The sequence below is a fragment of the Desarmillaria tabescens genome (assembly GCF_030435595.1).
Source record: "Desarmillaria tabescens strain CCBAS 213 chromosome Unknown EV420scaffold_2, whole genome shotgun sequence".
NCBI classification, from domain to species: Eukaryota; Fungi; Basidiomycota; class Agaricomycetes; order Agaricales; family Physalacriaceae; genus Desarmillaria; species Desarmillaria tabescens.
Window position 1 is genome coordinate 508344 of NW_026848301.1, and position 21023 is coordinate 529366.

The 21023-nt window shown below is 49.3% G+C and overlaps 11 protein-coding genes and 1 non-coding gene across 12 annotated transcripts; 1 reads left to right on the forward strand and 11 right to left on the reverse strand.

Annotated features, from left to right (window-relative positions):
- Nucleotides 1–760: 760 nt before the first annotated feature.
- On the reverse strand, nucleotides 761–835 carry EV420DRAFT_t42. The gene has a single exon. It is a non-coding gene; the product is annotated as a tRNA-Ala (tRNA).
- EV420DRAFT_430938 (uncharacterized protein) lies at nucleotides 819–2437 on the reverse strand. The gene has a single exon (XM_060482077.1). It carries the CDS (start codon nucleotides 2140–2142, stop codon nucleotides 871–873), a length of 1272 nt encoding a protein of 423 aa, XP_060338117.1. The 5' UTR covers nucleotides 2143–2437; the 3' UTR covers nucleotides 819–870.
- Nucleotides 2438–2732: 295 nt separating this feature from the next.
- Nucleotides 2733–4987, reverse strand: EV420DRAFT_1684510 (P-loop containing nucleoside triphosphate hydrolase protein; the record flags this gene model as incomplete). Its single annotated transcript, XM_060479264.1, has 9 exons — nucleotides 2733–3407; nucleotides 3468–3595; nucleotides 3649–3910; nucleotides 3967–4208; nucleotides 4264–4438; nucleotides 4459–4617; nucleotides 4674–4756; nucleotides 4811–4921; nucleotides 4969–4987. The coding sequence occupies 9 exons, from the start codon at nucleotides 4985–4987 to the stop codon at nucleotides 2733–2735; spliced, it is 1854 nt and encodes a 617-aa protein (XP_060338118.1).
- Nucleotides 4988–5704: 717 nt separating this feature from the next.
- EV420DRAFT_1616645 (uncharacterized protein) lies at nucleotides 5705–6730 on the reverse strand (the record flags this gene model as incomplete). The annotated part of the gene is made up of 6 exons (XM_060475144.1): nucleotides 5705–5921; nucleotides 5953–6092; nucleotides 6144–6227; nucleotides 6285–6410; nucleotides 6457–6645; nucleotides 6728–6730. The coding sequence occupies 6 exons, from the start codon at nucleotides 6728–6730 to the stop codon at nucleotides 5705–5707; spliced, it is 759 nt and encodes a 252-aa protein (XP_060338119.1).
- Nucleotides 6731–7077: 347 nt separating this feature from the next.
- Nucleotides 7078–7858, forward strand: EV420DRAFT_1473666 (ribosomal protein L18e/L15P; the record flags this gene model as incomplete). Its single annotated transcript, XM_060469163.1, has 5 exons — nucleotides 7078–7080; nucleotides 7140–7226; nucleotides 7283–7327; nucleotides 7381–7758; nucleotides 7811–7858. The coding sequence occupies 5 exons, from the start codon at nucleotides 7078–7080 to the stop codon at nucleotides 7856–7858; spliced, it is 561 nt and encodes a 186-aa protein (XP_060338120.1).
- A 36-nt stretch (nucleotides 7859–7894) lies between these two features.
- Nucleotides 7895–10076, reverse strand: EV420DRAFT_1684522 (endoplasmic reticulum protein; the record flags this gene model as incomplete). Its single annotated transcript, XM_060479265.1, has 9 exons — nucleotides 7895–8559; nucleotides 8613–8837; nucleotides 8917–8986; nucleotides 9036–9290; nucleotides 9342–9412; nucleotides 9468–9594; nucleotides 9647–9673; nucleotides 9728–9954; nucleotides 10017–10076. 9 exons carry the CDS (start codon nucleotides 10074–10076, stop codon nucleotides 8128–8130), a joined length of 1494 nt encoding a protein of 497 aa, XP_060338121.1. The 3' UTR covers nucleotides 7895–8127.
- Nucleotides 10077–10192: 116 nt separating this feature from the next.
- Nucleotides 10193–11410, reverse strand: EV420DRAFT_1501589 (uncharacterized protein). The gene is made up of 6 exons (XM_060471071.1): nucleotides 11202–11410; nucleotides 10994–11139; nucleotides 10875–10942; nucleotides 10732–10821; nucleotides 10596–10664; nucleotides 10193–10538 (listed from the first exon to the last, which is right to left on the reverse strand). Exons 1-6 carry the CDS (start codon nucleotides 11235–11237, stop codon nucleotides 10267–10269), a joined length of 681 nt encoding a protein of 226 aa, XP_060338122.1. The 5' UTR covers nucleotides 11238–11410; the 3' UTR covers nucleotides 10193–10266.
- Nucleotides 11411–11482: 72 nt separating this feature from the next.
- Nucleotides 11483–13206, reverse strand: EV420DRAFT_431075 (uncharacterized protein). Its single transcript, XM_060482079.1, has 3 exons — nucleotides 12302–13206; nucleotides 12060–12245; nucleotides 11483–11983 (listed from the first exon to the last, which is right to left on the reverse strand). The coding sequence occupies exons 1-3, from the start codon at nucleotides 12919–12921 to the stop codon at nucleotides 11590–11592; spliced, it is 1200 nt and encodes a 399-aa protein (XP_060338123.1). The 5' UTR covers nucleotides 12922–13206; the 3' UTR covers nucleotides 11483–11589.
- A 1058-nt stretch (nucleotides 13207–14264) lies between these two features.
- Nucleotides 14265–15007, reverse strand: EV420DRAFT_431039 (uncharacterized protein). The gene is made up of 3 exons (XM_060482078.1): nucleotides 14887–15007; nucleotides 14767–14832; nucleotides 14265–14714 (listed from the first exon to the last, which is right to left on the reverse strand). Exons 1-3 carry the CDS (start codon nucleotides 14891–14893, stop codon nucleotides 14368–14370), a joined length of 420 nt encoding a protein of 139 aa, XP_060338124.1. The 5' UTR covers nucleotides 14894–15007; the 3' UTR covers nucleotides 14265–14367.
- A 27-nt stretch (nucleotides 15008–15034) lies between these two features.
- Nucleotides 15035–17312, reverse strand: EV420DRAFT_1501598 (uncharacterized protein). Its single transcript, XM_060471072.1, has 10 exons — nucleotides 16703–17312; nucleotides 16542–16647; nucleotides 16438–16483; nucleotides 16265–16382; nucleotides 15946–16206; nucleotides 15842–15889; nucleotides 15705–15776; nucleotides 15430–15652; nucleotides 15357–15400; nucleotides 15035–15334 (listed from the first exon to the last, which is right to left on the reverse strand). The coding sequence occupies exons 1-10, from the start codon at nucleotides 16872–16874 to the stop codon at nucleotides 15123–15125; spliced, it is 1302 nt and encodes a 433-aa protein (XP_060338125.1). The 5' UTR covers nucleotides 16875–17312; the 3' UTR covers nucleotides 15035–15122.
- A 524-nt stretch (nucleotides 17313–17836) lies between these two features.
- Nucleotides 17837–19880, reverse strand: EV420DRAFT_431134 (uncharacterized protein). Its single transcript, XM_060482080.1, has 3 exons — nucleotides 19524–19880; nucleotides 18805–19470; nucleotides 17837–18747 (listed from the first exon to the last, which is right to left on the reverse strand). Exons 1-3 carry the CDS (start codon nucleotides 19722–19724, stop codon nucleotides 18196–18198), a joined length of 1419 nt encoding a protein of 472 aa, XP_060338126.1. The 5' UTR covers nucleotides 19725–19880; the 3' UTR covers nucleotides 17837–18195.
- On the reverse strand, nucleotides 19881–20984 carry EV420DRAFT_431137 (ERG2/sigma1 receptor-like protein). The gene is made up of 3 exons (XM_060482081.1): nucleotides 20723–20984; nucleotides 20226–20673; nucleotides 19881–20171 (listed from the first exon to the last, which is right to left on the reverse strand). The coding sequence occupies exons 1-3, from the start codon at nucleotides 20852–20854 to the stop codon at nucleotides 20038–20040; spliced, it is 714 nt and encodes a 237-aa protein (XP_060338127.1). The 5' UTR covers nucleotides 20855–20984; the 3' UTR covers nucleotides 19881–20037.
- Nucleotides 20985–21023: the final 39 nt, after the last annotated feature.

Sequence of the window (21023 nt, forward strand, 5' to 3'; positions counted from 1 at the left end):
GGGTAACAATTTGGCGTCCTTTTTCTTTCTTTGGTAGTCAGCTTTGTCAGTGCATCTGTTCATCACGCTGAAGAGTTGGATCTTGACAGTATCGTTCCAGAAGATTAGATCGTACAAGGCATTAGAAACGTTGAGGGTGCGTGGAACAAGACGGCCAAAGCCGTGCTTCCGTCAATCTCGTCGCCTCAACTTAAGCTCGTCAATAGCGACCCCTGGAAATTCAGCCGGGTTTCACAAGACATGCCGATTCTTAAGTTCTCAACAGATGGCCACTCACGGAAGTTGCACAGTATTCATTTCTTGTCACGCCTGTGGAATTCTGTTGCAGTGGAAGTAGATTTAAGGTTGGAAGGCAGAGGTATGTTACCATTTCTTTGCCAGTAAGTTAACTACACTAAACACTGGTGTCACAAAACCTACTATTGATAATTATTAGCAGGAGTTCCAATGTGTAAACTCCAGCAGCAAGAGAAATTCTTATGAAATTTAATGGACACATCTAGCTGGAATTCATCGAATCTATTACCTAGGTCTTAGAAGGAAAGTACCAAGACTAAAATACAAGTTAAGAAAAGGGGCAAAAAGCAATGTTTGTTTTTGTGTCAAGAGTCCGACTCCAGGCTCGTCAACGCCAAACGGTCGGACTCCATCGTCCGTCAGTGGTCATTTGAGTCTTGATTCTTGATTCTTGATTCTTGAAGGTTTTAGCTGACAGTGGACACTCCATCCGGCAAAAAAAAATGTAAATATCCAGCATAACTGGACACATTGGGACTTGAACCCAACACCTCCCGCATGCTAAGCGGGCGTGATAAACCATCTACACCATGTGCCCATTACAAACTGATTCTCACAAGAAAATAAAATGAATTAGAGGCGGAAATAAGGTCTTAACTGAATATCTGCTCCTCTATCCCTCCCCCTTTCCCAATGTGCATCAAGACAGCTACAGATGGTAATTAGCGTCGCCAGGTAAAATCTTTCTAGAGTATCTAGTTCTACTATGTCCGTTACAGCCTTACAATTCAACTTTCTCCCGTTACATTCTATGTCCAAAGCTCGGAGGGCCTTTGATTGCGGTATGCGCCGAAATAGAACATTATCCACCGGGTCTCCGTCTATGTCCCCTAGGTCAAACTTGAGGTTCAGACGTTCTAGTGCTGGTGTAGCATCGAGAATGTCAATGATACCGATAGTGGAAAGGGGTAGGTAATGTAACTGGAGTTCCCGGATCATTGCTGAGCGCAGGCATGAGAGAATCGATGAATGACAGCCATTCCAGTTTTGACCATTTAAGTCGTCTATGCACTCGATGCGTAATGCTCTGAGCGCCACCATATCGAGTGAATCCAAAAAGTATCCGAAGCATGCCTCGGAGCCTAAAGTCGCTCTCAACGTCAAGTTGAGACGTTGGAGCTTCGCCACCGAGACGCGTGTCGGATCGGGCTTTGAGGTGAAGGTGCACGCTGCATTGAATGAACAGGCTATGAGGTTCTCGCCTTCTGATAGGATTTCGAAGATTTCATCGAGCGTAGGAAGCCCCTCTACCGTGCAATCTAGGCGGACGTGTAGCTCTGAGAGCCGGCTCCATTGAATCCCTAATGAGCGCAAGGCTACGCCATGTGATGGCCAAACTCCTCTCATATCAAGCGTCAGTGCTTCAAGGGAATGAAGCCCTGATGCCCGTGATTGATCTGCAAAGAGAGGAAGGACACTAGCGCCAGGTGTCACGAACCTCACATTCCGCCACCGAGATGAGTAACGGAGCAGAGCTTTCACGAAAGTCGTGCTCCGCTTCTGAAAGACTCGACACGTCGTGTGAGTGGGTGGTTCGTAGATGATGTTAAAGGATAATGGTTGCTCCTTAGAATGCTTGAGCCAAAACTCCAGCGCTTCTAGCTGCGGTGTGGCGTAACCATTGTGGAAATCAATTTCGAAGGAAGACCACAGGCGGGAGACTGAGAGAGCGAGGGACCTCCAGGACCTGCAGACGTGTGCGAGAAGTACAGGGGCTGCATTCCCATGTAGGCTGGGGTAGGAGTCGTCGGGGAGGCAGTGGAAAAATATGTTAATGATGAGCTCAGACGGGAGCCGTGCAACTGGATGACATCCATGGGAGATTGGGCAAAGCCTGGCCTTCATAAAGTCGAAACTCAAAAAAAGATACAGAGATAATGACTGGACAACTTACCTCTTGTAGAGGGGATTGGAGTGAGAGAATCATGGGAGTCTATAGGAGAGGGAAGTTTGTCTCGTCATTTATATCGCTACCCACAGGTATGATCGCAGGATCCTCGGATGATCGAAACTAAGCAGTGACCAGACATCGCAACCTGAGACGCCACGATATTTGTTGGTATAGTAAAGGCAAGGTACTCAGGGCGCTCTCGCGTAGTAACCTATATGTGAACATGCTCGTTCGGCGAAAGGGAGCTTACATACCAGCACGGTCCAAAAGAGGACCGACTCAGATTTTCCGGGACCAAGCCGCCTTTTTAGGATGAGCAAGTGCGTAGAGCCGGATAGTATCGTGTGGCCACTGCGCCCATAAATATCAACAAGCGGGCATGGTAGCGAAGTTGTATCCGCCGGCCCAGTACATAATAGAAAATGAATTTGGAAAAGAAAATGCAGAGACGTACCTCGATGCGTTGAACACAATTTTGTCTCCGATCCTCAAACCACGCGTGCGACATACACAGCAATTATATTGATAACGAGTATCGATAGCCCTAGAAGAATTTGCCAAAATCATAAGCCTCGGTGCCATCACTGTCCGATTTGGTCTTGGTCTTTGTAGGCTTGGTTTTGAGCGCTGTGTTAGCGACCTTCCTCTCTGACTTCTCCGCAGGCTTGGGCGCCAAAACCTTGGCTTGTGATTTATGGCTAGTGTGTTCTCTAGTCTTCGGGTGTGACTTTTTCGTGCCTGCGGACGCGAATGTGACCTTTTTGCTAGGGGGGAGAAGATCTTCCTTCCCTCGTTTACGTTTTTGCTTGCTGGACAAGGGGGGAGGAGACAGTGGTTCCTGCTCCTCTTCCTCCTCTGTTTCCTCCTCTTCCTCGTCGGACATTGTGGTGTCATCCTGATTCTCCTCGTCCTCTTCCTCCTCGCCCTCGTCCTCGCCCTCGTCCTCATCCCCGTCCCCGTCCTCATCTCCGTCATCACGATCTTCAGAGTAAGGCTCCTCGAAAGAAGGCAGTCGGGTATCAACAACACCAGGGCTGAGCTTCACCAAGCCTCCACGCTTACGTAGCTCTCTCCGAGTTGATAAAGCAACAAGAACACCCTTATCGGCATCTGAATCCACCGGTTCCTTCGAAGCCGGCATTGTGTACCAGCGCAGCTTTCCCAAATTCCATTCACGCAAAACAACACGCGAAGCTCCCACGAGATCTAACATTCCCCGCTACATACACATAGAAAATGAATTAATGTTGGTGATCCGAGAGCGAATGAAGCAACAAACCTTCTTCACGAGCTGATGCGACCGTGCCAAGCCGGGGAGGAATGCATCTACATCGCCTTTGGAAAATGCTGGTAAACTATAGTGTAGCATTAAGTCCTCGTTATTGGCCCGCGACACGATGTGTACCACTGAATCGGGTCAGCGCTTATACTACGCGCAGTAGGTAGAAAAAAAAACTCACCTGCAGGTGTCGGTTCTTTCAAACGATCGATTCTTCCCTTATTTCGCATCAGTATGTCTCGGGTCCGAGACTCCTCGGTGAGCTCGCTATCTACCCACAGCAGGCCAGGCGTATCAACGAACTTGATCTTCTTGCCCCCCTCTTCGATTGTGACCTCCTGAGGAAGCACTGTCGTTGTCGGGCCTCGGGAAGAAGTCGCGAGGCTATACGTAGGCAGGACAGCTTTTTTCGCTACGGAGTTGATCACTGAGCTTTTCCCAGCCTAAGATATAAAAGTTTTAGTAACGCATCACGGTGAATGTACGCCGCGAAACGAACGTTTGTGAATCCAGCCACTGCAACGACAAGAGGTTTATCGCCTTTTGCCCATGGGAGCAGAGTTTTCAAAAGCGCGTCAACACCAATGGCATTGTCAGCCGACAGTTTTCCCTTCCCTTTCTCCTGCTTATGGCACTGGACTTCGTCTGAAATGAACGCCGAAGCTGAACGAAAGAGCACTGTAGGCTGTTGAGAACGTAGTTGTGAGGCCCACGCAGCGACGGCTTCTCGCGGACAGATATCTGACCGAAAAAAGTTCAATCTACATGGAAGAACCGCGAACAAAAAATCACTCACCGATTTTATTCAACAGAAACACCACCCGTCCTGACTGTGCGAGCTTTTCGAGCTCAGAACTCCGGAACGCCAAGGGGTCCCTGCAATCCAAGACCTCCAACAGCACATCAGCGTGCTCCAGCACCGACTTGAGGGTTGGAAGGTCTCTATTGACAAGCGCCGGCACTTCCTCCTCCTCTCTTCGTCTTCTTCAACCTGCCGAGGGGGAGCAGTCATTTTGGTAGTCTTCGCATTCACAAGATGTTTTGCTGCAATGCTAGCGACGGGGTCGAATCCTTTGGGTTCATCTTCCTCGGTGGTGGTGGTAGGTTTGGCTTTCTTGGCGTCCTTTCGCTGTTGCTTCTCTTCCAGAGCCTACACGCAAGTCAGGCCACAGGTACGCAGCACCCACCAAAGGGAAGTCTACACACCAACCGACGCTGTTCCTGCACTTCAGCTAATATTTGGTCCTTGTACGGAAACTCGTTCGGGATACCAGGGTCCTTTTTCTGCTCTGCACGGAATATAAGATACGGTAAACCGTAGTTAAAGGGTCAAATGAACGCACTTGATTTCCACTGAGGATTCTTTTTAGCAGCCTTGGCTTTCTTCTTCTTGCTCTCCCTAACTTTTGTCTGAAGTTTTCGACGGTCGTTGGTCGAGCCCCGGTTGCTCGTCTCTGTTGAATATTAGAGTATGCAATGAATCTTCAGTAAAAATACCTACTCTTCCGTATACGAGGCATTGGATAGGTAGTGATGGACGTTCAAAAGATGTCAAAAATTAGTTTCCACTTTGGGATGACGATAAGACAGGAATTCAAATTCACTTTACGTTACATACTCACGGCGACCTCTTTTTACGCTGCATGCATCCCAGAAGGAACAGACGGCAAGAACAGATATATTCCACAGTACATAAATTACATGCACAGAACGAATACTTACACAAACCTAAATCCCACGACCGGTCGCAACGAAAAAAATGTCAAAAAAGCCCATCAGCGGCGACATCAATTGGTGCTTCCTTTAAGCGCTGGACCAACAATCAAAGAGTACGCCGCCGTTCCCGGTCCTAGAAACGCTGTGTCCTTGCGAATTTATCCATTTGTTGCCGTAACGCCGGCTATCACGCGTCCACTTTCCTCAAGGGCAGGTAAGCGCCAGTCAGTAAGCACAGAGAGGGTCAAGAAGGTTTCTTGTACTTGCAAACATAATATAGGCGAAGACAGCGAGAACGCAAACGATAACTAGACAACTTGAGATGACGATGATAACTTGACAACTTGATAATTTTTTTTGGCTATTGAAATGGGGTCCGAGGATCTTCGTAGAGAATGAAGAAACTTGAGGGAGCAATTGAACTCCAAACTTGAAACCACATTCTCCTTGGCACCCTTGACCTTCTGCCCTTGACCTTTGCTCTGTGCTTGACGAAGCACAAACGAGAACGACTCCAAGGCTTACCACCGCGAATCATTCGCACTTGCTGGAGCCTCGTAGTCCCTACCACGCGAAGGGCTGCTGCCACGCGGCGGGCTACGAGAATAGCTCCTACGCCTTCTATAATCAGGAGAATATCCTCGTCGAGGCGGCGGGCTGCGCCGGTCGCGATCACGCCAGTCTCTGCTATCCCGTCCGTATGGGTCACGATCCCGGTCCCGGTCTCTGTCTCCTCCCCTATCACGGCGGTCCCGGTCGCGATAGTCACGGTCCCGGCTCCCTATTGTCTCGACCAGTATAGTGATTGTCGCGATTCGGCCGTCGGTGTCCCATGTACTCTCCTGGTGTCGGAGCATGAGGTCGGTCGGTAACCGAATAGTCAACGCGGATGCGGCGGCCGTTGAGATCCTAGCACGCAACGTATGAGCGGTGAACTTGCGAAGCAGAATGAAGACTTACGATGCCGTTCAACTCGGCAATGCAGCGCGTGGCATCGTCGACCGTTGCCATTTTGATGAAACCAAATCCACGAGATCGGTCGGACTAAAATTGTTAAAAACGTTGGTGTGGCGCAGGGTCCAAGACCATGAACGGACATACCCTTTGGTCGTAGACGATGGTAACTTTTTCAACACGTCCAAAGCGGCTGAATTCTTCGTCAAGATCCCGCTCTTGGGTGCGTATACTCAGACCGAACACTCCGAGAACGTTGGTCGGATTGGGCGCCTAATGAACAGTGAGCACTGCAACGAGCACCAAGGAAAAGACTCACAATGGGCGCATGTGCAGGACGCCTGGGCGGGGCAGGCGACCTATGACGGAACGGGCTGCGACTTCGTGAACGCGAGCGCCCTCGCGCCACTGGCGCAGAATCCCTGTCACCTGGAACTTGGGCTGGAGGAGGTGCATTGTAGGCATCCGAGTACGGGTCGACCGGTGCAGTCGTCGTAGTTTCGCCGTACTTCACGTTGAAAAGAAAGAAAGAAAGAGACGGTCAGAATTGGGGGCAAGGGCTGCAGGGAGCCTAGGCCGCACGGACTCACCATGGTGGTTCAGCTTCACGTTTTGTTGTTGCTTGTTTACAGCACTGCATCGTTTCAGACTGACTCAAAGGCGCCGAAAAAAAGGTAAACCGAGAAAATAGAAATTTGCAAGAAATTTATTGAAAGGACGCACACGGGAGTAAAAACAAGAAAAGAAAACATCCAAACAGCATCACTCTTTCCCAACGGTTCTGCCCCTCCCGTTTCGGATTTTCGGAGAACAGTTTGCCGAATCACTCGGCACCAAAATTCAATCGGCGACGGAACCTTATTTGTACAACTGTACAGGCCATACCGAGCGCATCCCAAGGTGGAAAACAGATCCAAACACATTTTCGGGCAAGAACAAGATGGTGAGCTCGTCGCGGCTGGTAGCGTTGGAGGCACGATTTCTGATGCTGCGTCTTCGTAGGGTATCGACATTACCGCCCACCACGTCAAGAAGGGTAACCGGACCGCACCCAAGAGCGAGGACCCGTACCTCTTGCTCCTCGTGAAGGTATTATCCACCAACCTTTTCGCCCACCGTCCTACACGACTGACGACCATTCCCAGCTTTACCGCTTCATGGCGCGAAGGACAGACTCGGATTTCAACAAGGTCAGTCTCACCAACCCATCTTTCCACTCCCAAAAAAATCGAATATTGTGCAGGTCATCCTCCACCGTCTGTTCCTCTCCAAAATCAACCGCCCCCCTCTCTCCTTGTCAAGAATCGTCAAGGAAACCTCCAACACCCTCGACCTTGCCTCAAAAACTATCGTCACCGTGGGCACCATCACCGACGATATTCGCCTAACGGAAGTCCCTAAATTGTCTATCGCGGCTCTGCGATTCACCCGGGCGGCTAAAGAGCGCATCCTCAATGCTGGTGGTGAGGCTCTTACTCTCGACCAGCTCGCTCTGCGTGCGCCCACTGGTACCAACACGGTGTTGTTGAGGGGAAAGAGGAATGTCCGGGAGGCTGTCAAGCACTTTGGTATGGGTCCCCACAAGCACAAGAAGCCCTACACGACGTCCAAGGGACGCAAGGTGTGTATTGGTTTCTCTATGGGTTACCGTATCATTCATAACTTGCATCTAGTTCGAGCAAGGTCGTGGTCGCCGAAAGTCCCGTGGCTTCAAGGTGTAAACGCTGCATTCACAAAACCAAACCACTGGGTACTGGAGTCGGCTTGCAGGCGACTGCGACGTTGTCGTTTGTGTATGCTATGTGTTATGACATTGATAATATTATGCACATGCTTTCACATCCCTTATGATAACGAAAGAACTCTGAACATACTTGGAACTGAAACTTCTCTTCGAACTTGAATAATCCAAAAAAATATATTATTTCGTTCATGAACGATTTTGACTCCGACAAAGCACAACATAACTCCCTCTATATACACCTCACTCCTACTTCCTAGGTGGCATAACCGAATCCAACGAAGGCGGCATCGTAAACGTCTTCTCACCAACCGGTGTAGTCGACCCACTACCATTTGGCGTAGCCTTCCCTCCTCCCTTCTTCGCCCGCAACATCTTCGCACCACCCGCATAGAAGAAGCCCAGGGCTGAGAAAATCAAAATGTGTCCGTAAAACGCCAGGCGGTACCACGCGACCAAGGAATCCTTCACCGTGAGCAGCATAAACGGCACAGCGACATAGTTGACCATCATCACCGTGATAATCGTACCAGCCAAGTCGTACAAACGTTTTGCGACCGTCGTAGGCTGACCTTCAGCAGGCATGACGAGCGGCCGGACGTTGGCACGCGCGAGACGTCCCGCGGTGGTGATGAACCCACCCAAGATGAAAGTAAGGTAGTAGCCACCAGCCACGCCATGCTACACAAATACCATCAGCATACCTCAAGTCGAAATCGCATTACTACACGTACCCAAAACGCGCTAGTCGCAAAGGTGATCATGCTACTTGCAAAGCCAGGTTTCTTCCCCTTAGGCGTGACGCGCTTGTACACACACTCGCGGAGCCAGACGTTGGTCTTCATGTTCCACGAGTCCAAGAGAACCTTGAAATTGGAAGGGATCTCAATGGCGGATGGTATAACGTTCGCGGCGCCAGTCCAGGTCGATGCGCCAGGAAGCGTTGTAGCCGGTGAAGCCTAACCCAGTCAAGATACTAGCTCCCTAGGAGGCCCATCAGTATCCAACCTCGATATATGCAGGTCCATGTTGACGTACTTCCGTAAGGGTCCACACGGCATAGTACTTGCTCCTCTCAAGGGTACCAAACGGTTGGAAACAAAGCAACCTAGACTATATGATTAGAAAACATAATGCACAGAGCAACCTGACCTTACCTCCACCACATATTCTGCTCTGCGAACCACGGCGTCAAAATTGTCGCAAAGTTGTACTTGGCGCCCAACAAGACAAAGATTCCGAGATACACGAGGCCCTCGACCATCTTACGGTAGGCAACGCGTTTGCGTCCGCTCGGAAGATTGCGTTTGGCATTCTCCTTGACATGGCCTTCGTATAGTTTTTCAGTGATGAGCTCCATATAGTCGACATATTCGAGGTATGGTCCGACGAGGACACCAGGGAAGTAGAACCTATTAAGCGGCTCAGTAGAAGTAGGAAGGGTTGCCAGACGGGGAGCGTACGCATAACCCAAGAACTCGAGAAGGGATGGGTAAGTCGGAATACGCTTCGAAGTTTGCCATTTGTCGAGGTCCTAGCCAAGGCATTCATTGATCCAGCCATCCAATGAAAGAGTGAAACCGCCGCACCTGAACAGGCCGCCGACCATCATACACATTCCAAGCAAACGTCGTCAGCTTCATGGTCAACACCATCTGGGGGCCAGTAACGTCCATCGTCTCGTAGCTCTGTGCTAGGAGGTAGCGTATCGTATGGCTGCACCAGCTATAAGCCACAACATCAAACAGAAGAACAGACAAGTGCTCACTTGACAGTCAAGTGTCCCATAGTAACCCTACACCGACTTCAGCTCCCCATCATAAGTAGTAACAACAACTATACAACGCACACAAAGACGATCCAAGGCATACTCGGCCCCGTATGATACTTTGCAATAGTATACGCCGCCAACACACTACCCAACAGCTGGAAGAACGCATGCGGGATCTGGAGAACCGGCAGGAAGAAGAAAAGAGTGATAGCGATATTGAAGAGGTGCTTCAGATGCGGCTTGCTCGAAGGAATGCGAACGAATACGGATCCCAAAGGAAACGCGATGAGCAGACAAGAAATCAGCTAAAACCGAACCCAGGTCAGAGGGCCAGCCTGAGCATGTGGAGACGATCAGCAACCGGTACCTTTATCTGGTCGACGGACGCGCCAGCTACTTGAGCAAGAGGGACGAATAACGCGTCCATCCCGCTTTCGTCGTCGTCGCAGTAGTCGTAGTAGTTTTTTTTATTTATGTAAACCCGACTACCTCCCCTGACTGCCTTAAGAAGAGCGGTTACTGCCGAGACTTCCAACTTTTGGGGAGGCACGTTCCAAAATTCAAAACTGCATTGCCATTTGGGTAACAAAGGTATCGTACGACGACCAGACACTATTTTATACCTGAGGATAAGAACTCTGCTGGGTATGCTGGGGCTGCTGAGCACTATACGCAGACGGAGACTGAGGTGGATACTGAACAACCGAAGGCTGAGGCTGCGCAGGCGCATAGTTGACTTTTTCCGGAGCAACAGTGTTCGCACCACTGTACGCTCCAGGACCCCTCGCGAAAAAGTCAGTCGCCGTAGAAGACGACGTCCAAACACCATTATTTCCTCGATTTGCCGCAATGATAGCAAAAACAATCAGCGTGATCGTATATCCCAACACTGATGATATAACCACTTGTCAAATCCTGGCAGATGAGAACTGGACGGATCACGTACGGATAAGCCAATTCAAAAATCCGAACGCTTCGATAGCGTTGAACTCTTTGCACGCTTGGTCAATCTCCGCTGAAATCATTATTATATCAGTACTTATTAGGAAGCCAAAGGAACGCGTAGCCATGAGAACACGTACTGTTGATATAACCACACCCGGACACGAAGGTCTTGGTATTAGCATCGGCCGTCAGCGCCGCGCTCGTCAGCCAGAGCACCCACAGCACACCTGCAAACCCTCAGAGTCAGTTAACGCGTCAAACAATCCTCGCAGAGCCTTACCCAACCAAGAGAGTTCTACCACCACCATAGATGTAAAAGCACCCTTTCGAGTGATATCAATCGCAATCCTGAACAAGCTGTCAATCCTAGGGGGGATCACCAGGGAGCAAGTTACACACATGACCGGCAGGGTAAGAATGGTGAGACACGCCGTCGCAATGGACATGGCAGCAAACGTGAAGTAGGCCCCATACACCGTCGTGGTCAGATAAGTGATATGGGCACTCAATCCCAGTATGATAACCGAGAATACCAATGTCGCGACTGTTTTCAAAAAACAAAAAAGTGAGCAACATGCTTAGAGGGAACGAGCTAGAAAACATACCTAAGGGCAGTCAGTCGGAGAATGGTGATGACACTCATGACAGGCAAAGAGAAGAGAGGAGAGGGATGCAAGATTGAAAAGGCGAGCCTGTTCTTATAGCTAGCAGATGATCGAATATTATACAGCCAATCAGGGGTACATAACGAACGCAGCCCCTTGACCCACCGCCTCTAACGTTTCACACTCAACCTCCGCCGGCACCACGCACCTAATTCGTTCTAGACTTGACTCATCGTAACAACCAACAGACAATCCTTGCGAAATAACTCATTGACAGATAGGTCCAACTGCCAGCTGGTAAAAATCGCGTACCACGCTGTAAAATAGTCATAAAAACCATAAATACAACAAATGAACTAACGTATTTGAAAAATAAAATAAAACAGATCTTTACCACCTAGCAGGAGGCGACAACGTTAACCACCTCGTCCGGCGCGTCTCCCAACGCTCAGACACATCCAAATCATCCCCATCCCCCTGCGAAGGCGCAAAAGCCAACGTACTCGCCGTCGTCGTCGCAGAAACAGGCCTCTCAACATCTCCGGGAGCAATAATCGACCAATCATCATCAATATCCGAAAACGGGTTCAAAAACCTCGAACTGTGCCTGCTAGCATCCAACGCTGGCTCATACACGTCTCGGAATGACGGCTCCGGCAGCCGATGCCAACGTCGAAGTCTCCTTCTCCTGCACACAACGAAAAGCAACAGTCCTATCATCGCTGCACAGCCAAGTACCGACCCGAGGATAATTGGAAGAGCCTTGGGGTGAGATCTTGTATCACTATTGCAAAGGTGACGAGAAATGTCATTGTCAACATGAGACGAAGTCAAATTGGACGTGGGGAAGAATCACTCACCCGGAGGAGGGCAGGCCCCTCGCTTCCCCATCCCCTGGCGCTCCACCAACACCCGTGATCCCAACTGTCGGACGTACAACAAACGTACGCGTTATACTCCCACTCGTAATCACTGTCACTGGAAGACTGTTGATACCTGGGTCTGCTGTGGGCTGAAGAGCCAAGTTGTTGATACGCTGACTGGAACTAAGAACGACGTTAGTTCTCAGTTTGAGAGAAACAGAAAAAAAATAAGTGCTTACCTGGATGGTTCACTCGCAGATGAAGACAGCGAGGAGGAGGACGAGTCCACCGCTTCCGACGATCGGCTCTCTGCGAGAGTAATGGGAGCTCCAGGAACACTGGTGGACTGGTACACATCTTTTGCAGGGGCGACCGTGACGCTAGGTAAGGGAAAGTTGGATGTCAAGGACTCGGATGCTGTCGTGGGAGTAGGTGAAATGATGGCGGTGGTAGTAGAAGTAGGAAGGATGGAATAAACGAGTGTCGATGTAGGTACAACGGGAGTAGAAGCATCCAATACAGGCAAGATGGAATAAGCGAGTGTTGAAGACTCGGTGGTGGGTATCGAATCGGATACAGGTAGGATGGAATAAACGATTGTCGAAGGTTGCGACTCCGGCGCGAGGCCTGAAGTAGATGATTCTGATAAAGACAGCATGGAATGAACGGACGTCAAAGTCGGTGAAGATGAGGAGGAAGTAGATATTGTCGTAGAATCCAATACGGGGAGGATAGAATAAATGGAAGTCACTGGCGGAGGAATGGAAATAGAGGAGGCGGGCACAGCGGTTGAGGTAGGATATAATGCAGTCAAAATAGAATTAAAAAGCATAGTAGATGAGGGTATATCCGCAGACATGGAACTTCCGTGGCACTAGCAACAGGAGTGGTATCCAACAGGGTCGAAGACGTGAGGGTATCAGAAAGTCTGGTTGTAGCACCAATCCACGGACTAGGCATGGAAAAACTGAACGGGTCAGGAGGAGTCGAAGTCTGCACAACCACCATTTGACGGCCCGTTGACGAAGGAATGGGGGTTGGAGATGGGGGTATAGTGGGACCCGGCCTGCTTGTGGTATCCATTGAAGATTCAGGGGGTGTCGAAGTCTCCACAGCCACCAATTGACGTCCCGTTGATGAAGGAATGAGAGTTAAAGATGGAAATAGAGTAAGACTTGGCTGGCGTGTGGTATGGGTACTCGCAGGTGGTGTAGACGTATTTTCACCTAACCCGGTATCCGTCTGAGACGCAAAAGCCGACGGGAAAGAACTCGAGGCTTGCCCAGTCTCCATTCCCGACTCGGTAGCAGAGAGTGTGGAGGTCGCGTCGTCTCGACGAAACATGGTTGGAGGAAAGAGCGAAACGCCAACCTTAGCTTCCCCTTGTTACTTTAAGAAAGCTCAGTTATGGTTTAAATCCCATAAAAAGAATGGAAGAACAGAATCCATCAGTTGGTGGCGCGCCGACTGTTCATCCACTCCTCGGGAGATGGACCCGGTACCTCCTTGGGTACTTAGTGCTGGGAGAAGAACCCGTCTGCTCGGCAACTGCCAGTGCGGCAGGTGTCCTTGGCTGCTGCGTGTCTTGCCTTGCTGCAAAGGCGTGTTGAGATGCACGATTCTAGTTCGACACGCTTTTCAGCATCCCAATGACAAAGAAAAGAATATAGCATACCTCGAGAGACTATGCCGAACTAATCAACCAGCACATCCCACCCTACTGTTGCATGACATCACCGCTCTTGGGTCACTACCTATCAGACAGATTCAAAGATGAATACATATTCGCCGCCAGACGCGCGCACGGAGTAGAACAGAACTCTTATGAAAATTGTTATATCTGCCACCCCAAAAAAAGACTGGCAGCTGCCAATCCACATTAGCATTCCTCGGGGAAGATGAGCGGGTATGACTGATGCGAATGGTCTAAAAGGAGCTCACTCTGTAGTGGTTGGCCTTTCGTCGGGCCATAATGAACAATGAAGAAGAAGCAACGGGCAATATGATGTCAAAAGTCGACCCTTATTCAGGTTAATTATGTGTATCCGTCTTCTCCTTCTTCATGTCCCCGACACAAGCATGTGGACCTGTCGAACAAGTCAGTTGGAGATGTTGCCAAGGACTTGGAGTGCTCACCAAAGTACAAAGCGCCTAGTAACCACTATGATTTACCTTGACCCGACCTTGAAGACACTCACATAAAAAGAACCGAAAGCACAAAACAACGATGTATAAATCAAAACCAACAGTCAACCTAGAAGAGAAACATAAATATAGACCCCACATTCCCTCAACCATCCCTCCGCTAACTCGGCATTGTCTCCGAAATGACGAAATTCCGCTTATCTTCGGGGATATCTGGACCCCAGAACGACGGGATGTGATACCAAGTACTAGCTTGGGATTCGTGAAAGTCGAGATACGGTCTCCTCGCCGCCAGTCGGTGCGTGACCACGTGACAGACCAAAATGAAGAGGATAAGGATGATGATGATGGCTGTGGGGGCTTTGAGCGACAGGCGTTTGAGTATGGAAGGCTTCGGTTCGGGTGCTAGGAACGCGATGGAGAAGTCCTGTGTGGAGACGGGAGATGATGGCGTGACGATGATGGCAGGAAGAGGCGATTTTTCGGTTAGAGATGGGAGAGAAAGGTCTGTCGAGAGCTGTCAGTGTCCGAGAGTATTATTATCCAGCAAGATTCGTACCTAATGGTGCCGGTATCAGAGTGTAGTCGAGCATTTGGTTGAGAGGTAATCTGTGGACACGAGGAGCTGTAATCTCTGCTTAGAACAGATTCTAGGCTTGCGGTGCAGTTGAGGACTTACGAGACATCGCAATGAAGTTGAGAAGATATCGTGAAGAAGACTTTACAGGGATTTAAGGCGATTAAAGGAATGTGGTTAAAATGAAGGACGTAGTTAGTTGAAGAGAAACAAAACCAGTAAAGTTTGGGGTCGAATCAAAGGTTCACTTCCCTCCAGGCACATAAGCCAGCTGTTACCACGCGTGTTCCTGGTGACACACCCTTCTGACATAACCATATGAATCTTTTTTCTACAGTCTAGAACGGGTACTTCTTCGCGGGATCCTCCTTTACACCTCTCTCAGCCTGTTCTTGCGCGCACTTGTCCAGGTATTCCACCAAAATACTTCCATATAGCTCCTTGCCTTTGTACCTCTCTACGCTGTCCGGCCAGCTTCTCACGGCGCTTGCCATCCTTGCCGGGACACCCGGCTCTTTCGCCAACTCTACAATCGGGATCACAGTACGTTCTGATCGTAAACAATACAGCACCAGAAAGAGGCAATCGTCGCAACGTCTGGCGCTCTGTTCGTAATCTCAGAGTCTCTGGAGACCACCAGCGGACTGCTCAGGAGGATGCGCAGGATGTCCATGTGCGAATTCCCCTTCAGGCCCGTTCGTCGTCGTGGACCAAGCTAATTCTTCTGGGTCCACCGAGTCATCTTCGACACCTCCATCCTTACCTTGAGGTCGGACGACTTGTACAAAGTAATTGTTACGGATGACAGGCTTGTCAACAGGGAGACGGCGGAAGAATCGCTCAAAACTCGTATGCAGCTTCTCACGATCTAATTTCTGTCAGTTCTTTTTTTCAACAGAATATAGAACGTAAGCTCTTACACTGAGGGACGTTTCCAGAAAGGTGTATCTCATCAAGTGGTAGGCCTATCTTGTCCCGCATACGCCAGAAGCCTATGTCCAAATAGTCAGTAATGAATTGGGTGACAGCAACAGAACAGCACTGAGGAGAACAGTACCTGGAACACATATTGCTCCTGCTTGGAAATAGTAACGTCCATCAGCGCCTGATTTGTTTGACATTCAGTAATGGTGAACCCGTGGACAATGGAACTGTTCAAACCTTCGACCATCAGCGCCAGATCATCCTGCACTAATAGCGCCGCAATTTTCATGGCTTCCTCAGCTTCTCTTGCTTCCACTTTGCGAATACGCGGCGGCGAGGTACCTTTACTGCTTGATAGTAAAGCAGGCGGTAGTTCATAGGTCGCATCCACTGGAAGGATCCTAATAGTCTTGATAGCGCCTTCTGCTCGGGTAACGTGAAAAGCCGCCGGATATCTCTTGTGCAAGTATTCTGCTAATTCATGAACTAACTCAATAGCTGCACAGAAATATCATAAACCTTCAACAGTAAACTATCGGGACAAAAAGAAACTTGCCAGCTGAAGCTCCCGAACCAACAACAGGTCTAGCCGGTAGAACACGCACGACGTTCTCACCCTGCGTGCGAATGCGACGTTCGCGAATACGATGGTACGTATTAAACTGATCGTCGAGCTACGAAAGTTGACATTCACCATTTTCGGCTCAGGTCAGGTCTTGAAGATCGTACCTCGATCCAATCCTCCCAGGGCATGTTACGGATACCCATCGTGACACTGATAAAAACCGCATTAGAAAACAACGACTGTGTATTATGCAAACACGACCACTCACTTGTACTGTCCCCACCGAAAGGGTCTGTACGGAATCGGTTTGATGTCCGATAGGCTCCGAGAACACGAAGGAAAATCAGGATACCGAAACTCCTTCGGCGTCCATTCTATAACACAAGCAAAGTACAGAACGATGCCAATCACCCAAGCATGGAAACCCACCTCCAGGAGCACGTTCTACTTTGATATCCGAAACCAACTGGGACGGCGATCCGGCAGTCTTATGTTGTCTCAAAGACAAAAACCCAGCTATCCCAAGGATGACAACCACAGAAAGGAGCAGAAGAGCAGAATGCTCTGCTGCGAGATCGTAGCTGAAGATATCAATACCCATGGGAGTTTGAGATTAACCCAAGTTCAGTTGCTGGGAGAGTTGATAAGTGCGAGGCCTATCATGAGATACCACTGGTAGGAGTCCCGTGGATTGCCGTAGGGAGAATTCGAAGCTTGGTGGGAGATAAGAACCAGCTTGGGGTGACGTCAAAACGTCAAAACGGGGAGACGGCCCGCAGTGCGTATCCGACTCTTTTAGTTCGCCGAGTCGAAGTTGAAGCCCGTCGAATGGAAGAATTGTAGTGGGAACGCTAGCAAGTAAAGCGGATTACATGGATGCTTACTAGGGACGATATCTTCACTTCTGAGACCTCCTTTTTCTTATACCTTTTGGAATTTCCTGTTTTCTGGCGATTACTAAGGAGTTTCCAGAATTCAGATAGTAGTTCACTTTGGGGTACACGGCCAGTAATCTGTGTGTCTTTCGGCTCCGAGCTTCAACCAGCATACTACCAAAGTTCTTGGGGCACAGAATTCGGAGGGCCCTCGGGGTTCGTAAGGGAATTGGAATGACTTCTCAGAGAGGCTTCTCTCCTCCCATCCAACTTTCCAATCCAATACCGCAAGGTCCCCGTTCTTCGATTTTTTTTGACAAGCCTGCTTAGCATTACTAGTTTGTCACGGTGACCAGTGGCAGTAGAAACCCGTCTGCGAATTATCGGAGATCCACAAACGGGTCGTGCAAGTTGCAATTGCTAGGCTACGGTTTTTTTTCACTATTGACGACGTTTCTATAGGCGCAGTCATTTAGAAATTAAAAACGTCGACGTCGAACTTGCGGCGCTGGAATTAGTATTAGGTCGCAATACTAGTCTTTTTTTTGACATGTCAGTGGGTGGCCGTTTCCGATCGTTGCAAGGGATGGTCGTGCATTTCGTGCTCTTAATTATCCGCCTGGGATACGCTTCACACGTCCGTTGAAGACCTCACACTATGATCCGATGGCTAGTGTGATAGTAGCGGCCAAAGAGTTGAGACATTCCCATGGCTGAATAGCAGGCTCGACGAAGGCTATGAAACGGTGATGGAATGCCGCATGTTTCAAGATACCTCACGTAGCACATGGATAGCAATCGATATTAATTCTGTATATCGTATCCTAATAGGTACTACTTATCATAACCTATCGTGATGATTAAATACAATTTCTCGACATATGGTAGCGTATTATATTTAGTCCCAGTATAAAGCTTCTAAAGTATTAAAAGAGCTGCTGCGATATTTCATAACACACTTGCCACAATAACAACATGACATTCCACATTCGCTCCGGATCCCGTCCATCGATAGCGCGTGCAATATGTAGCCAACACGTTGCATCCTCATGCCTTTGGAGCCACGAGAGCCTCCAGTCTACCCACTTCGGCGGTTAACGCCTGCATCTTTGAACGCGTGAGGATCACATCCAGTAACACACTCGAGTCCGGCAGGTGTCCGGAAATATACGCAGCATTGGTCAAGGGAGATCCCAACGCTGTCAGCGCATATCTAAAACCGCAAAGGGTGCGCTTTGCACCAATGGAGGTCCAGTCTGCCTCGAGGATACGAGTCGCGGAGACGTTCGAGATGAAGATAGTCTCGTCGGCCTGTGGATGAAGCGGTGCAGCAAACGTCGCCGTCTTGAACGTCTTTGCGGCCGAGTGAACGTGCGCGATGGATAAAGAAGTCCGGCCGGAGGCCAGCTGATAGGATAACTTGTGCAGTGGCAGCGATTTCAAGTCCGCGACGGTGTGGCGAGGATACGGAAGAGGTACGAAGGCGTTGTGAGGATAGTTCTGAATTTCTGAATCATACTTTGCAAGAAGGCCCCGGAACGATGCTAGATTTGAGCAGTGTACTCTGAGATCCGGATCCGTCGAGCGCGCGTACACGGCCTGCAAGACAAATGAGCAACTATGCCGCAAATGTCCAAGAGAAATCTAAAAACTGACCTTCCATAACCACGCAACAAGAACATCGCCAGTGCTGACTCTGGGAGATATTTTCCCTTCGCGGTAGAGAGCTTGCCTGACGTCTGCAACGAGGAAATCCACTATATCCTTTTTCAATATCACCAAATGGTTCTGTACGTCCTGGAATGCCTTCTTCCGTAACTGATTGAACACGAGTTTCACCGTACCCAAAGTCTTCAGGTCCGTATACCCCGAAAAGTCCACCGGTTGGACCGTCCCAGACTTTTTATGGTTATCCAAAGCCTTGAGCACGATATTAGTGCTTGCGCCGGGTTTGGGGACGGGCGGGACGGCCCAAGACAAGCCTTTGATTTCGGAGATGAGGGCGTTTACGATGATCTTTGCCCCAGTTCCGTCAAAGACGCCGTGAGGGCGAGCGAAACCTATGGCTGTGAGTGGTTCTGCATCTCCCTCTCGACATAGTCGGGTGACATGCCAGCAAGTCAAAGGACGCTGTCCCCAGTCATTGCTCGAATGAGGTGTGTCTGGGTGAAGGAAAAGGCTAGAAGGAAGCGAATGGATCGTAGAGGGTAAGGTATTGGGAAAGGAAATAGGTTTGATAGTCGGACATGTTGTGAGGGAGTACGTTTGGTAGTTGGGTGGTAAATCTCCTAGAGGAATAACGATTCGCCATGATTTCTTGCTCTATGGAAGGACGCTTGAATAAATAGCAATGGTCAAAAGGTATCGTCACATACAGATTGGTTATAGCTCTCTAATCGACCAGCTAGCAAGCGCCATTTGGCTGTAAGCCTGTCCAAGGCCCCCGCAAGGGCATCGACATCGACGACACCCTCGACCAGCCATCCAGTTATGAAGATAGACGTCGAATAACCGTCATCGAACGGGGTCAATGGATAGAGAGCATTGAGCTGAGTGGTTTCCTGGTTGATAGCCATACCGGAGAGATATCTTGGAGAAGTAAACTAGGCCCATTTTTAAAGAGCCAGGAGAATTGGAGTACGTCACGCAGTTCATATGACGAAAAGAGGTTGGAACTAAGAATGGTGAACCGGAAATTGCCAATGTACCTCAAAGGACATGGTAAACTCGTTGCGCAATTGCTACCCCTCAATGCATTCAGGGCCGAGCTGGGGGCCGGTAGGCAATTTGTCAGTTGGAGATATGTTGCACCCACTCGCGCACATTAATACAAACGGGACTTAGGGATGGGTGGGAACAAATTTCTATCAGAGGCAGGCAAATGCGAGATTAGATTTTGCCGATCAGAAGATTTTGTATCATCTCCCTTGCGGTTACTCTGACAGTATTGTACAGAGTCGGGATATCCAAAGTAGATGTAAACGTGTCCGCAAATCCGAACGGTAACATGAGCGGGATCCAGCCTAATCAAAGGAAGTTAGAAGCGCATTCATACAAATGGAGCATCGCGTACGAACCACGGGCATACTCCAACGCAAAGCAGCCTTCATGCATTTTGTATTGTTTGGCCGTACCTCTTGGGAGATGATGAACGCTTCCTGGCGGATAGCGTTCCATCTCTAGTTGACCGGGCCTAAACGCCCACTCCTCTCCAACAAGGATATTGAAGTAATCATCGGCTGTATGTAAGCCGGTATGCCCTTCGGTGCCGAGGGGAGTACCAAATATAATCAGATACTCGGTGATGCTGGCATGAATGATGTACATGGCACCCATAGCACCGCCTGCGTTGTTGAATACCCATTCACTGGAATCCGTATTGAGACGAATTTGCTCAGACGGGTAGGTGGCGGTGAGATTAGCGACTATATGCTCTATCATTCCGGCGGTATTGTTTGGAGATGCATCGATCGCGCTTTTCGCGAGTTCATGAAGCTCTGTTGGGTCCAGAACATACCACCGGTCCTGAAACAATCGTGAACAGAAATTCAGTATCGGAGTTCATGACGCACACCTTGATGGTATCCAGCCAGCCGCAAGTAGAAATAAAGATGCTGAGGAACAAAATTCGCGTTGCCCACTTCAGAATGCTGCCATTCTGTTTTTTCGGATGGGTTTTCTTTGCTTCCTCGCGTTTAACGGCCATGATTCTGAAAACAATCCGCTATAGATACCGCGAAAAATGGAGAAAATAACAAAATGCCTTGGTTGGTAGCTGGAAGGAGACGAAGAGAACGTGAAGTGGAAAAGCTTCGTGATTTCTCGGCAGATTTTTGGATCGAACCATAATGTTATTTGCGATTTCACGATCATGT